The sequence below is a fragment of the Falco rusticolus genome, chromosome 3 (genome assembly GCF_015220075.1).
Source record: "Falco rusticolus isolate bFalRus1 chromosome 3, bFalRus1.pri, whole genome shotgun sequence".
Taxonomy (NCBI): Eukaryota; Metazoa; Chordata; class Aves; order Falconiformes; family Falconidae; genus Falco; species Falco rusticolus.
Window position 1 is genome coordinate 25493830 of NC_051189.1, and position 16508 is coordinate 25510337.

Sequence of the window (16508 nt, forward strand, 5' to 3'; positions counted from 1 at the left end):
GTTTTTAATGGCTGATGAGAGCTCCCTCCAGATGAGAAAGGGACTGTGGAAAGTAAAAATTATTCAAGGATTTTCCTGAAACTCTGGTGGAGACAGTCAGTCTAGATGAACATACCCTATGCACCACGTTAGAAACAACTATGAAGGATACAACCACCTTCCTCATTCTATTGTGACATGCTTAAGTAATGTAAAGGGGTAAAGGGGTTTCTCTGTAAAAGAGATTTGAGGCCAATACCAACTATTAAAAACGTGAAGTGCAATTGGCTTTGTGACATACAAGGCCAAAATTCTGGAATGGTTTATGGACAGGAAAATACAATGTACTTCAATGCACTTGCCTTAGCATAGCTTTTCCTGAGTAGGTTACACATACAGTCTATGATACCAATTGTTTTCCATATGTTTATGAGATTTTCCTGATACAAATGTGTTTCATATCTTTCGTTACCCATTAGCTAATGAATGAATCTTACAGAGCTAAACTCCATGCCCAGAACAATTTTATTTAACAATTCTTCTGTTCTGTATTTCACTTATGAATAAGGAACTGCAGCACACAATTATTTGGAAGCTATAGCTGCATTTCCTAAATTATTAAACCATGTTTTGAACACACACACAGAGCACCCATTAGATAGTAGTAGTCAAGGAAAGCTGAGAGCAGAAATTTGGGTATGCTTTGAATGATCCGTTCAGTTAACTTTGTCTTTATTTCTCAATATTCTTGAATCACCTTCCTAATTAAAATTACTCAAAATTTGTTTTATGAACACTTTCTGCTCTTTAATTGTTTTATAAATAATTGACTAGGGAAATAAATACCATTAAAACCCAGAAATTTATTTTACGTTAAGTAGGTCACAGGCTACTTGGTGTTTGCCAGCAAAGTATTTCCTGAGCTCATGAGTGTAGAAGCAGCTTCCCTTCTTCAGAGAAAAGTTAGAAAATGGAGCCTGCAGCTCAGGTCTAGAAAATGTCCAGACTGAGGATCCCTGTTACACAAAACCTCTGTGTTCCATTGCAAAACATTCAGAGGTCTGACAACAACAAAAAATCTGGAGCATTGCTAAATTGAAATTCACTTTCAAATTCAAGACAGTCCTCCCTGCTTTCTTCACAGCTCATTTATACTCCTGCTCAAGACGCCAGCTGGCATTCAGACTGTTGTTAGGAAAAGTTTAGGGGATGAGCTATTGAGAGACAGTCAATCTTTGTAAGTAATGCCTTTCATTTCACCTCTACAAGAACATACTGCTTTTGCTCAAGCAATCACATGCAAACAATTCAAATGTAATCCTTTTCCTGAACCCCAACAATACAGTATATACTGTACTCTGTGCAGAGCTGCACTTTGCCTGACCACTACAGCCGCCAAACATAATAAATACTTGCGGTGCAGGTATATCATTACGTTTGTCTGCCACGGTGGCTTGATTAAATTGTAATTCAAAAGGCTGAACAGACATCTGGAATAGCATGGTGGTATGGCACACTCATGCTTTTTGTATTGAAAATATTTCAGCCTTCTGAAAACTGTTACATAGAAGATAGAACTGTCATCTGCACATGTTTGAAGTTTGTGTGATAGTTTTTAATGATTATCTTTAAATACTCTGCAGTGAAATAAAAGAAAAATATCGTACATCAAAGATAAACAACTTTTTTGCTTCTTGTTTAAACTGGGTTATTTGGTTAGGAAGAAAACTTTCACCACCAAGTATGGAAAATAGCAATAATTTTCATTCACATAATACTTTATGCCTGAGGAATAATCTTATTTTTCAACATGTCCACCCTCAGGATCTGAACTGCTCATGGCTGAACAAGTGAGATCTCATCAGTGTGTCAGTGATTATATCCCCTGAAGCCAAGATTCTTTATTTTCTGTGTCCCATATCTACATCTGCACAGCCCATCACACAGTTCTACTGCCCTACTGAATCTGAACGTAAATTTCCTGAATGAACTTCTTTTGTGAGGAGACTCTGAATGGGTCTTAGGAATCCCATGTAACCTCTCAGAGTAGTGCAGAAAGGGACCATTTTTCTTATGAGCTCCCACAATTTACAGGGACTTCACCTAGAAGTTTTTAAATCGTGCATTACTTCTTAGGCCTTCTTCTAAACAGAGGCCAGGATAAGTGCCATAGAATCATAGAACTATGGAATGGTTTGGGTTGGAAGGCACCTTAAAGATCATCTAGTTCCAACGGCCCTGCCATGGGCAGGGACACCTTCCACTAGACCAGTCTGTTCAAAGCCCCATCCACCCCGGCCTGGAACACTGCCGGGGATAGGGCATCCACAGCTTCTCTGGACTAACTGTGCCAGTGTCTCTCTACCCTCATGGTGAATAATTTCTTGCTAATATCTAATCTAAATCTACTCTCTTCCAGTTCAAAGACATTCCTCCTTGTCCTATTGCTACATGTCCTTGCAAAAAGCCCCTCCCCAGCTTTCCTGTAGGCCCCTTTAGGTACTGGAAGGCAGCTGCAAGGTCTCCCCAGACCCTTCTCTCCTCCAGGCTGAACAACCCCAACTCTCTCAGCCTGTCTTCATAGCAGAGGGGCTCCAGCCCTCTGATCATCTTCATGGCCCTCCTCTGGGCTTGCTCCAACAGGTTCATGTCCTTTTTATGCTGGAGGCCCCAGAACTGAACGCAGTACCACAGGTGGTGTCTCACAAGAGTGAAGTAAATGGGACGAGTCACCTCCCTCAGCCTGCTGGTCATGCTTCTTTTGATGCAGCCCGGGAGGTGGTTGGCTTGGTGGACAAGGAAAAGTTCAGGGAACACTGAAACAAACTGGACGCATGTAAGTCCTTGTGACCTAATGGGATGCACTCACAGATGCTGAGGGAGCTGTCTGGTATCACTGTGAATCCACTCTTGATTAACTATGAAAGGTCATAGCAACCAGGGGAGATTCCTGAGTGCTGAGAGAAAGCAAATGTCATTACCATCTTGAAGATCCAGGGAACTACAGGTAAGAGATCCTAACTTTGATCCCTGGGAAGGTGATGATCATAAGAACCATCTGCAAAAAAATGGACAAGAAGGTGACTGGGAGTAGTCAGCATGGATTTATGAAGACAAAATCATGCCTGATCTGATAGGCTTCTGCAATGGAATGAATAGGGGGAAATCTGACCCTGCTTGAGCAGGGGTGGTGTTGAACTGGGTGATTTCCAGAGGTGCCTGCCAGCCTCAGCCATGCTGTGACATGGCTTTACCTCTCTATAATTTTGAGAAGCAAGTGGCTTCTACCCTACAGCCAGTGGTACTACATACAAAAGAAGCTGTTGGTATAGTATATAAAGGCAGCAGAACCTGTATAAGGGTCATGAAGCCATATTCTCTTTTATCTAGTCATAGACACTGCAACTAGAGTGAGCAACTCCATAATTCATTTCAATCAGAGTTTTGTTAGCATTAGATGTAGGTTCCAAATGTCTGACCTGCAATTTTATGGGTGACTTGTTAGGAGCAGTGGGTAATCCTGTAGAGAGAAGAGGTTTTGATGCTTAGGGGAGTACTAACTTTACCTCCATTTCTAAAAGAACTTTAGAAAGCAGGGTAATTCACGTCTTCAGAATGCCTCATTTTGCATCAAACTGTTTACTGTAATGAAAGAAGTAATTTATTTTCATCTGAGCCTGCATCACATCTCTCACTTCATTGCTGGTTCTGAACATCAGTAGAAGGTGCTTGAACTATGCCTCTCCACACCAGTGACACATCTACAACAGGATCTTCCACAGCCCAGAGTAATGCTTCATAAGTACCACTGGACAAAGCTGTACAACATTTAATTTTTACTTTTCAATCTCATCTGATGATAGGAAAGGTTTGGAATTCATTGCTTGGGAAAGAAAACTGATATTTTTAATATCTAAGAATGAATCCTACTTTAACCTTGCTGGTTATTGGTATTAATTTTGTTTGTCATGATCTTAAAGCAAATGCAAAACCTAACTTAACTTATCGCTTAACCATAATACGTGGTTGGCAAGTATACACAGCACTTTCATATCAGGAAGGTGTAATGGATAACTGCAAGCTGAATACTTTATGTAAGTATTACTTTTGTATTGTGAATGTTATTAGCAAATCTAATATAACAGACCTAAACTATGATATATTTTGATGTTGAAGGAAAAAGGAACACACATTGTTACTGGTGAGGAAGGTTCCGGTAGAGCAAGAGAGTTTCTTCTGTGAAGTGGCTGTCACAAAGTGACACTGGATCTTTCTAACACAGTAAAGTTCAAATAGGTGGAATCATGTCAACATCTCTTACATAACCACATTTAGTTCCACAAGTCAAATGAAAGCTTTGAATGTATTTCAGTGCTACTACAGATTTCAGTAACTTCATAGTATTTTAACATATTAATAGCTCCTGCAAACACTGTCAACTTTTTTTAACCTAATATAAAAATTACCTACCAAGAAAGGACACTTCTCATAAAAGGAAGGGGATTTCTGATATAATTTACACAAGCATACTCTATGTCAAGTTTTCCAACACTGAGAATAAGCCTCAGTTGCTGATAAACCAACATTTCCCAAAGTCTGCTTAATGTAAAAAGACAGAAACTGCCGTGATGACAGAACCCCCCGATCCCTTCCCCACATTACAGCCCTCAAAGTCCCTCCTGTCTCTTTCTCTCTTTGTAGTACAATGAGTCTCTGTGTTGCAGAGTAACACAGGTGGGAGGAGAAAAGCACTAAATGCCAACTTCTCTCCATCCCTGTAGCTGCCCTCACGTAAGGCTTGGGATTGTTCTGACAGCCCTAAGAGCTGGCTAGACCTCAACTGCTGAGGAGCATGATGAATCCAGCCCTCACTTTTTTGATGAATATACTAGGTTATTATATAAGCAGTGAGCATTAAAATTACCAGCAGTGTCATTCAAAGTGCCCATTCTTTCATGGTGTTTTCTCATGAGGAAATCTTTCTAAGCAAACTCACTGAGGCTCTGGCTATGGTGCCTAGCACTTAGAGAGGAGTGAGTTTAAAGACATGGGGAGGGATATAAAAGCCCTGACAAAGGGACTTAACTGGAGGAGACAAGGACCAACTGAGTGCACGTAAACTTCTTTTTCGAGAGGAGAATGCGTACCATGTCTCCTGTGGTGGTAGGTTGCATAGTCTGTTACCTTTTAGAGCATGGACAGATGTCCAGGCTGAGGGGCAGAGGTCTGAAAACCCAGGAGACAAGCCTTTGGTATATCCATTTCCACTCTAGTTCTTGTGTTAAATTATGCTTCTTCATTTGTAGGTACCCCTTCTCCTTCAACAAGACCCAAATGCCAAGAACCAAACTGTGCTTATGCAATAACAAAAAGAGAAATCTCTCACTCACATATTTCTATATGTATTTGAGACATAATTTGAAAAGCAACAAGGTAAAAACCTAGTATTTTGAAAACCTCCTAAAACCATAAACGCTGCTCTTACTTTTGCATCTCCCAATAGGTAGCGCTTTGCCTTTTACATGCTTAATCCTTTGAAATCAGTCTTGTGTTTCTTATAAATCAAGTGAGCAAGTTAGCCTGGGGGAGCAAGCTGTGCAATGTCAGGTGTCCAACAATAAATGTTCATATACTTGTGGATATACTTGGAAAGCTTGTGCTTCTTCCACCCAGTGCTGTTCCGACAGAGAACAACCCTGTTTCTGCTGGCAGCTAGGAGTGCCAATGAACAGCTGCCAGAACAGCTGTCCCAGGCCCAGGAAGGTCCTTGGCTCTGCGGGGAACCTTATTCACCTGGCTGAGCCATGAGAGACCTGCCAGACTAAGGATGTGGGAAATGAGGTGTGGCAAGTACATGCAGAGTATCCCTCATCACCATGTGGCTGCATCCCAGCACCCTGCACCTTGCTTCTGCTGTGTGCACTGCCTTGTTGTAAGTCGTGCTGCGAGTTTTAAGGAAGCGGAAGGGGAAGGAGTGTTATATTAATTCTCCCTAAACTGCATCCAGAGTTTCCTTCTTCTGGTCTAGAAAAAAGTTCAATGATTATCCATCTAAATGGATTTTTTACTTCTTTCTTGCTCTTTATGTTGAAAGACATCATTTGAGGGGTTTCCTTTTCTATTCTGCTTCTAAAACTTATGGCAATGAACCAACATGTTCCCTTTCCTTTGCATACTTAACTGAATATAGAAACTTCAATCATAGGCTGAGATGGCTTCTTTCTAAAAACAGTTTTCTTCCTTGATCAGTCTTTGAACCTACAGGTCTTTTATTATGTTCCATAAATGTATCTCTTGGGGGTAGTTTTATCAGAATTAGCATAAGATCAAGAATGTCAAAGCATCAAAGCAGCAGTCTGTTCTCCCTCAAGCCAAATGCCAATATAATCACCCCACTGGTATTTTCCCCGTATCCACCTAGGACTCAAATTGCAAGGGATTTAACAAGACTTGCTCAAAATAAAGGGAAAGTAAACAAATTGATGGTGAATACTCTTAAATGACTGAACAAACCAGCAATGCAAGGATACTTTTTTAGGGTTACGTAGACTTGAAGATGTATTACCATTTCACATTTCAGCTTCTCCATTTACCACCCTTGAGGCTCATGCTTCAAACAGGACTGGGAGTGGCAGGGCTGCTTTTGGCATCATGTAGGCTGAGGACTGTGGTTTCTATAATCTCTCTAGCTGCTGGTTACAAACAGGACAGAACTTCTAGTATGCAGCTATTTCTCTTCTTAAAGCAAGGTTATTATTAGTGAACATGAAAAATTGAGCAGAAAACTGTTGTGATGACAGATGGGCTTTAAAAACAGTAATAATACCAGTGGTCCCAAAAAGTTATTACATCTATATATAGACATCACTGCAAGATCACATGAACCTGGCTTCACAGTTTCAGTAAGAACACCTAGAACTGGGAAAGCTGAGATGAAAACTACTTCTGAAACTGTTTCCAGCTTTATCCAGTTTTATTCATCACACTTGTGGCTTTTCTTGTTCAGTTCCCTGTCACAGCACTCTCCAAACTAACAGCTGCAACAAGGTCTTTTACCATCACATACCAGTACACTTTTCACACCAGTCCCTCTGCTGCCTTCTCCTCATCTCATCCAGGACCTCCTCTCTCTTCTCTTCCTTCCTCCTCTCTCTGTTTGTTCAAGTGCTCTCAACCACTTAACAGAACCCACCACAGCTGCACCTGATCTACATCGGCCAACCTGACACCCCTGAAGCCAGCCCACAGCTGTATATTATAATGCTAATTAACCCAGCTTCATTCTTCTACAGTGCCCCACCTAAAAGTCTGAAAGGAACAACTGTTATTCATAGCCATATGCACCTGCAGACAAAAGAGTGGTATGTGAGCTATTGCTTTTATTATTAATTGGGCTGTGAAAAGTTCCTGACAGGCTGAGGTGTTTAAGGGAGTCCTGTGAATGCTGCAGGACCGGTGGTCTCCATGGGCTCCCTCCTGTACGGCCCCATAGCTGAGTTGGCAGCAGCTGCCTCTCACCACCACTCTGGTGGAGATTACCACCCACTCCAACATGCCAGCTCAGGTGGCTCCTTTCAGCAATTTTGCCAGGAGCACATTTAAATTTGGGAGTGAATGAATGTGTCATCACTCTCCATGCACCAAAACATGCTAGTTACCTATGCAGTGAGGACTAAAGGGGCTGGCTATTGCATCACCTCATTCAGCTCCCTGATCTACCTTCTCAATCTAGTTCAGATTCTTTTCTTCTTTTGGGCATGCTCATCATTTTATACACAATGTATATGTGTGTCTGTGTATATAGTAAGAAAAACATGGATTTAGAAGTTGAAACTGTCAGAATTATGGTTTCCTGTTCACCCCTACCAAAGCCTTGTCTCACACCTCCAGTCACAATTCATTCATCTTGTGCCTCCATATCATGAAAAAGCTTTAATTATGTGAGTGCAGATTTCCTGCCCACCTCCCTGCCCCATGCTCTGCTCCACTCCATACACAAGTGCCACCAGTATTATTTTAGTTCATTTTGCTGTGACTCTAGGGAGTCTCAAAGGGGCTCTGGATTCAAAGCACCGTCAGCAACCTACATGGAAGACTTCAGATGAGAGGACCAGGCATGCTCACAGGCTTCACAGCTGAAGCTTCAGTATCTGTCTCATGTCTAATTGACAGCAGGGCCACAGACATTGGTTCTGTGTGATGTCTGTCCTGACAGTTCCTGGCAGTGCAGTGCCCAGGCTGTGAAGGTGACCTGGAAGGTGGGAAGAGTTGTGGTTCTCTTCCTCGCTGTCAGCCTTGGGGAAAAGGAGACCAGCAGGAGCCAGAACCTTTGCACTGGCAATATTCAGCATTTGGGAATGATATTCCAAGAATTTTGTCTCATCATTATTTTAGCCTCTCTCAACAGGCCTCCTGGGATGTGCACTGTTTTTGTAGTGCTGATGCCTTGTAACTGCTGCCTTCTGCAGCCAGCAGTGTACCCATGCTACACTCCCCGGATTAACAAAGTGCTGATTCCATTTTTCCTTATGTCCTTTGCCCCTCAATGAGATTATCCCACACCGCCCTTCTTCCATTGTACCCACCACAGAATTTTCTTTAAGACTGATTTTCCAGGCTGTTCAGAGATCCACCTCAGCTCCATCCTTTCAGAGTAGAATCTGTTTAATAGCTTATGTACATTCAGAGAAATTAATTAGCCCACTTCCACCTCACCTTGATGGTGCTTCTGCCTTTGATTTCATTTTTGAATTTCTACATCAGTTTGGGGGTTTTTTGTTTGTTTGGGGTTTTTTTGGTTTGTTTGGTTGGTTTTGGTGGGTTTTTTTGGGTTTTGGTTTTTTTTTTTACTTATTATTTTCCTTCTGCATTGCTCAGTGGTGCAGCATTTATTATACAAGGGAGCGATCACCTCATACGTGCTCTCAGATTGTATTTGGGATGTGACCAATACATTCCTGTGGACAGTGTCAGACAATGAATGTAGTCAATAATTATCTGGTAGAAATGAGAGACTGGGAAAGTTAGCAGTGGGGATCCACAGCAAGTACCAATGAAGTAGTTTTATGATAATTTGTAGCAATGAGAAAATGTCACCATAACCCTAATGCTATTACAGCTCATTCAAGACAGACATCAGCTTGTAGCAATACCCTTTACTACTTGCATTAGACATGTCCACTTGATTTATGGTTACAATGAAAAAAGTCACCATCGTGTAAAAAATTCAGATGGTGAGTTGAGAGATTGCATGACAATTGTGTGAAAACTGTGATATGAATGGGGACTCACAACAGCCTTTCAAAGTCTGAATTTTAGGATATAACAAATACATGAGGCAGACAGCGATGCAGCCACAACACGAGTTCTGAGCTCTGCATGTGGATGGGATGTTTTGTAAATAAGGACATCTTCCTTAAAAAATCAAAAAGTTGAATGCAAAACCCACCAGGCATTCAGTACCCAGGGAGTCAGGCAGGAATCAGCTCTTCTAAATATTAGGTCTTCACATGGAGCAATTTATTTTTTTTTTGTATCATAAACCCTGGAAATATTTTAATGGCTTTTGTTGAGCTATTCATCTCTACTTGATAGCCCCAAAGATTTATTCACTGACTCCAGCTGACAGGGATTAGCAGATCTAAACGATTTAACTGAGGTGCTCTGCTTCCTGCTGAGTTCCAGGTGCCAAAGACTCACTAAGGATAGACTCTTTTTGCATAGGTGATTTAATAAATAGTTAATAAACATACAAAAACCTAAAAGCAGACCTAGGGAAGAGTCTATATTCAAGAGAAGTTTTTAGCAATAGGCAGTTTACCTGTTCTATTATCACTTTGAACAAATGCATAGATATAATCTCAAGAGAATACAGATAATCACTTCATCAGAAAACAGGCTTAAGTAGTGTATTCAAGGAAACAATACTTATGACTTAAACACAGATGTACTTAAAGCTCCCAGCTGGGATTAGGCTAGTATTGTGCAAACTGGTTTAAGAGACAGGAGAGAGATTTCTTGATGGCCAAAGTGTTTATGTTCTTATGTCAAATGAGTAAATTAAAAAATGGGTGCAATAAAGATAGTGAAAAAATGGAAAATAGTGTGTAAAGTTATAGGAAAACATGGTTCCTGAGCCCAGCTGTCAGCAGCTATCTTTATTAAACACTTTGTATTTTTAACAAATGTATAAGAAATCAAATATCAGTAATCTATATTTGCTACCCACCTAGCTAGTGTAAAGTTTTACTTTTGGACAGTGTGATGGTGTAACTTGGGGGTTTAGCATGTGTCAGAGTTGCTAGGTGCTCCAGTGAAGTAAGTAAAATGTGTACAATGTGTGTAAAATTGAGTAACTGTACCCATAGATGAACAGGTTGTGCTTGTTTTGAACTTGTAAAAATGGGACCAGTCAACCAAATAGGTGATTTATTAAGAGAAAGTGCTACCAGGTAAATTCTGTCATGTGAAAGCAATTGGAGTAGTCAGTGGGAAGAATATAATGCAGCACAACAGGCTTTAATTTACATCTGGAATCTATCAGGTACCCTCCCCATTTCCAGATCAAAAAAGTTTCGTGATAAGGCTTTTCCCTTTCAGAACCACTTTTCAGCTAGGTATTCTCTTTAACCATGGTATTCTTTACTTTCTCATGGTCTAAACATGCCCCTAGAGCTCAGCAATTGTAAATTACACTTCCTGTGGTTTTCTGACCGACTTCACCTAAAAGTTTTCATCTACGCATACAGATCTTTTAGAATTAGCTTATTTCAATTCAGATGTAGTCACTCAGTTCTTTAAACCAATTTTGTGTGATAGATAGTCTTCAAAATAACATTTGCCATCAAAAAGGTCAAAATGTGCCATCTAAAATATCGTGAGGTCTTAGATTTATTGGTGTGGAATTGTCTAATAAATGTTTAATTGATGGTCATGAATGTTTCTGTTTTACTCTCCCTGTGTTTGTAATGCTTTTTCTCCTTCACAAGTATTATTACCCAAAGTATTTGCTATAGGACCAATTTTGGCCCTACTGAAATTACTGTAGACACCTGTTACCTTTGTTGAGAGTGAGAATTAGCACAATTTTAAGCACCCTTGTTCTGTTTTTAAAGCCCAGCTAACCACCAGAGTTGCTAATAATAGTTTTTGAAGTATTTATTATTTTTGCTACTGGATCACATGTACCTACACTTACAAATAAAAAAAGGATGAATACAGTTCCAAAGTACACAGAGATGGGGTAGCTGATAGTCAGTGGCATTGCATACTGTTATGCTAGACTACAACTGGCTGCTTAGCTGAAGTACCATCCTTTTACGTGTTTTGTTCTGTATTGTTTCTTTGGCTGATATAGGAACTAAATTAAATACAACTCTTCATGTGACTATTCGGGTCATGGTTTTGCTTTCAAATTTGTGGCATGAAAAATGCACTAATAGGTGACTTTCATAATACAAATTTTTTTTACAAAAACAGTGTACAGGAGACTGAACAATTGCAAGTGAAGGGTATTAATTGCTAATTAGTTCAGATTTTAATATAACATAAACTATTGAATAGTATTTCTATATTGAATTAGTGGAGCAAACTGCTGTTCTATTTAAATGAACGCTACTGTTTTTCACACATAAAGAATCATGCCAGAGATGTTATGAAGCAGATTGTTCCACTGATTTTGACGTATGGAGGTACTGTCAGGGAAGCATGCCTGCCTTAGCTCCACTAAAGAGAACAGTCTTTATGGTTTCAGACCTTCGCATTTTAAGTTTTAGTTCACTAGGTTGTCTTAGACTTAATTGTACTAGTGACCTGTCAGCAAGGTCTCCCTCGAAGTGGAGGCATCCTTTGTACTTGTTTTCTCTTTGAACACTTTGCTTCCATTGAAGAAGGGGCAATGTTATCCTGTTCCTAAGAGCTTCATTACAGTTTGTGAGCTCTAAATTCTCCTTGAAAAACAAATAAAACAAATTTAAAGAAATTACTGCCAAACTTCTCCAATGATCTGGAATTTTATTCCATCCATATACATGCATAGTAACAACATTTGTTGAGAAATTATTTCTATCAGAAGTAGAACTTTATCTTTGTGATCACCAGTTGCAGTATTGCTACTCTTATATTTAAATATATCTTATATATGAATTAGATTCATAATTGCAGCATTGAGTTTAGGGTTTTGTTTTAGACTGTGCCTTTCAAAAGATAAAACTGATTGATATGACCTCATTACTTACAATACTGCTTCCAGTAATTTTGTTCATTCTTTATAAAGTATTGCATTTAACAGCAAAGGTTTAAAAATTGAGACAGAGATGCATCAGCGAAAGAAAATACAAGTACTATACAAGAAAAAAATTGCCATCTTCATTTAACGTACGTTTCAGATTAAGAAAGTGGACAGAAACATACTGCTACATACAAATGCAAAGCCTAATGACTAAGGTACTGTATCTGCTAAAATATAAAGTGCAAACTGAGCCCAATTGTTCAAAAAAATTGATATTTTAAGGCGAACTTTACAGCATAGTTGAAACTTCTTTGCAAGTTATATTTTAGCATATACATATATCTGCAACAGCATATAAGAAAAAAAATCAGGATACACAAGTGCTTTTGAAGCTATTTCTAAAATGCTTTTCTGTATTGTTTGCGACTATTTTCTTTAAAATCTACTATACAGTGCAAACCATATGTGCTACACAATAACTATACAATAACATTACAAATGACTTTAATATAAAGTTTTTAAATAAAAAATAACATAACTACAGCTATGAATACTGCTGGTAAAATAAATTAATATTTTTGAAAATGGCACCAATAATACACTTTACTAATGGACTGTAATGAAATTACACCTTTAAGTCTTCAACTCGGCAATAGTGAAATCTCCTGATTGTCCAGATGTAATTCAAACAGCTTTCTTTAGACTGTATGGAACAATATACTAAACACAGGTACCAAAGGTGACCGATTGTTTCATTTGACATGTTCTGCTGCATGTGACGAGCAATAAAACTTCTTATGAGTTATAAAGTTTGAAAGATTGTTGAATTGGATGTCACACAGTCGGCAATACTTTCCACTGGTTGGGGCCTGGGCAGAACCATTCACGCCTTTAGCTATACTAGACAACTGTTCCTCTGCTGTAGGAATTGCTGGAGAGACATTTTCATTTGCAGTTAAGGGATTCTCAGAGATCCAAGAAGGAGACTTGTGCCCATCTTCATGCGGAGGATTCTGGGAAATGTTCTCTTGCTGTGGGTTTGCAGCAGGTCTTTCCTCCTGTTTTAGTCCCCCATTAACTATCACCATGCCTCGGTTTTTTGGCAATAGTGGAAGAGACTCTTTCTTCTGCACAGCACATCCATTCGAAGGCGCCTGGCCTTTAGGAGATTCACTTTCTGTATTTGTGCTTTGATCTAAATCAGTATTATGAATGACGAGAGAACCAGAAATATAATCACTTGGCTTTATTCCATAATATGGAGAAAGCTGATCTGCTCCTTTAGCTTTCTTTATTGCTCCAGGGTAAAGGCATTGTGGAAGAAACAAATGTTTGTTTTCTTCTTTTGTAGCAATAAGCTGGGCCGCTTCACTAAAGACTTTTAGTCCTTGAAGTGTTGCTAAGTGTGTGGAAAATAAGTTTCCATTAGGAGAGGACTGTTTTGAGTTTCCATTTTTCTCACATTTAATTATGCTTCTTTCGTAACTGACATCTGGGCTGTTTCTTTCACTTTCTGGGTTTTGAAACACCTTACTGTCGAGTTGTCCCAGGTCATTACGCTGATGGGCAGTGACAGGGCAAAAATTCTGCTTGTGAGCCAGGTAGTTCTCTACCTTGTTAAAACTGATCTTGCATACTGTGCACTCATGGTAGTCCAGCAGCCTTTTGGGAGAAGTGGACGTCCTCTCTGAGGGGGGTAAGCATTTTTTACTCAGATCTATCGGCACATCCATCTCCAAGCAAGACATGGTGGAGTGGGGAGTATCACACTTTGAAACTGGAATGCACTTGTTAATAGACAGTGATGTTTCCAGATGCTTTGAGACTATTCCTGGAAAGATATCGCATCGTGGATGGTAACATTCTGCAAGGCCCTCTGTTGACTCTTGAGTAGATGTACAAGGATTGCCAAGATTAGCCACTTCTAGAAATCGCTGTTGAACTAGTGGTGGCCTCTGCTCTTGCTCTGGTAGACACATCTCATACATCTTCCTTCGCTTCCGGGTACGCATTGTTCTCTGCATGGCAGGCACTTTGTTGGAAGCGGACCTCTTCAGCGGTGGATCGTGGCGAGTGGCACAGTAATACTGCTTGTGGACCATGTACGTTTCATGTCTACTGAAAGTAATATTACAAGCTTCACATGTGGTCTTGTTAGGATCACTCTCCCCTTCTACTAAAGGAGCACTGGGATTTTTCACATCAGAGGGTTTCCCGTTTATCTTCTCATCGCCATTGCTTGCAGCGGACAACTTCTTAGATTGTGCTGTAAAGTCTTTTTCATGACTTTTATTGTTTGGCCCGATCAAATCTAGAACATTGGAAGAGTTTATGCAAGGTGTCTGCAGAAGCTGATTCTCTGGATCTGATGTGTGAGGAGCTGCATTCAGGATGTTTATAGAGCTTTGACCATTACTGGGACTTACAGCTTCTGGCATTTTTTCTGGGACACTGGAAAAATCTGGTGACTTTGCCATCTGCTGCCATCGGCTGCTGCAGTAATGCTTTTTGTGTACCAAGTAGTTGTCCAAATTATTGAATGTTATGTTGCACTCAAAACATGTAGCCCCTTTGGGCATCAAAGGACTGTAAATTACAGGAGGATAATTGCTACTTCCATGCCTCAGTCTTCGATGGACCAGTTCAGACATTTTGGCTAATATCTCTGAAGCCTGAGGAACCACAGTGATGTCTTGGGGAAAAGCAAACTGAGAAAGAAAAGGTCCCATTGGGAAAGAAGGACCAATATTAGGCTGAACTGGTGATGAAGCAAGTCTTGGACTGGATGGTTCAGATTTTATTTTAGTGTATGAAAAACTCTGCTTATTTGTTGCAGGCTGCGTTTCTGGCCTCTGGTTTGGAAGGAAAAGCGGAGCCTTTTTTTCACATTTATCAAGCTCTGTATCAGAACTTGCATCTTTAGTCTGCATGGTCTTTTGGCTCTGGGGAACATCATTTCTACTCAACAGGTCCGTTGCTGGCTGTAAACCTTCCTCGTTTCCACTTGGAGAGTGTTCAATGTCACTTTCTCTCTGAATTTTGTTGCCAGAGACATGTAACTCTTGGTGCTGCAGTAGCTCCCTCTGAGTTTGGAAGCCAAAATGGCAGTGATTGCATCTAAAGGCAGCTTGAGTAAGATGCGAGAACAGGTGCTGATGAAAGTTAATCACTGAGTCTGCAGTGTAAGTACAAACTGTGCATTTCAGACTAGCACCAGGCGGGAGAAATTCTTCCATTTTCACTCCTATAAAGACAAGTAGAATACAAAATAAAGTAACTATTTTGCCCTTCATGAAGTATACTGGAAAATCAGTTGCACAGAAGGTATAAACACAGTGAGAACCACTAATTTTCTTCTGATCGGATGTTATTAGTCACCCTGAAAATACGTGAACTGTTTCAGAATTTCTTTCCTTGAACTGCTAGAGGATATTTGCACACTTCTGCTCTGCTTTGGACAGCCTTAGCATCGGCATGCATTCAGCAGAGATGAAGGGAAAGAAATAACAAGGGAAAGAATAAAAATAGACCAGACTTACTCCAAAAGAAAAAGGCCATAGAATAGAAATTACAGTTTTAACCAAAGGAGACGTAATGTTCCCCATACGCAATCACTGTAGATTTTGAAAGTACAGAAAGTACATCAAGGTCAGGAAGCCCAAGTTTATGATGTGGCTTGAGGTACAGCCCTCAAACTCAGAGTGCCTGAAAGCCACAGACAGAGCAGAAGTGGCATCTTGAGCATTAGTGATGCTCAGCTCTCTGCTTGTCTGAGTTGGCTGTAGTGTGGGAATAGGATATAAATCTATCCTCATCAGAAAGGACTGATGATTTGCAGCCACTGTGAAGGGAGGAAGAGGAGTAAGACATGGCTTCACCAACATTTTCTCTTCTACATATAATGGCTGTAGGCAACTACTGCTGTAATACAACACCTTTTCCTCACGAAATCACTTCAGCTTTCCCTATCACACATTCAAAGATGGCACATTCAAAGCCATCTTACAACCACTGCTGAAACAAAAAAACCCACCCAGGTTTCACAGTATTTTGAAACTGAAAATGCTTTTAAAAGGTACAGGACCGAATTTCTCTACTGCAGCAACACAGATTCTGACTATCTGTTAGACAATAAAAACTGAGAAAGTATCGGCAGTGATGATATTCAGAATCTAAACCAGTTTTTTCTGCCTACACAGAACACATACCATGTTTTGATCAGGTAAACTAGGTTTATGGTAGTTGGGCAACATCAAGCTGTAAGAATATTGTGGCTCCATCTGTGGGAAGTCACTCTGTT

General features: G+C 40.1%; 1 protein-coding gene across 3 annotated transcripts in view; it reads right to left on the reverse strand.

Annotated features, from left to right (window-relative positions):
• Positions 1-11121: 11121 nt before the first annotated feature.
• Positions 11122-16508, reverse strand: part of ZFPM2 (zinc finger protein, FOG family member 2) — a 321580-nt gene continuing 316193 nt past the window's right edge. For all 3 annotated transcript variants that reach the window (XM_037381536.1, XM_037381537.1, XM_037381535.1), the window contains one exon: positions 11122-15452. In XM_037381536.1, coding sequence (XP_037237433.1) covers positions 12961-15452 — 2492 coding nt within the window. In that variant the 3' untranslated portion in view covers positions 11122-12960. The remainder of the gene's footprint in view (positions 15453-16508) is intronic.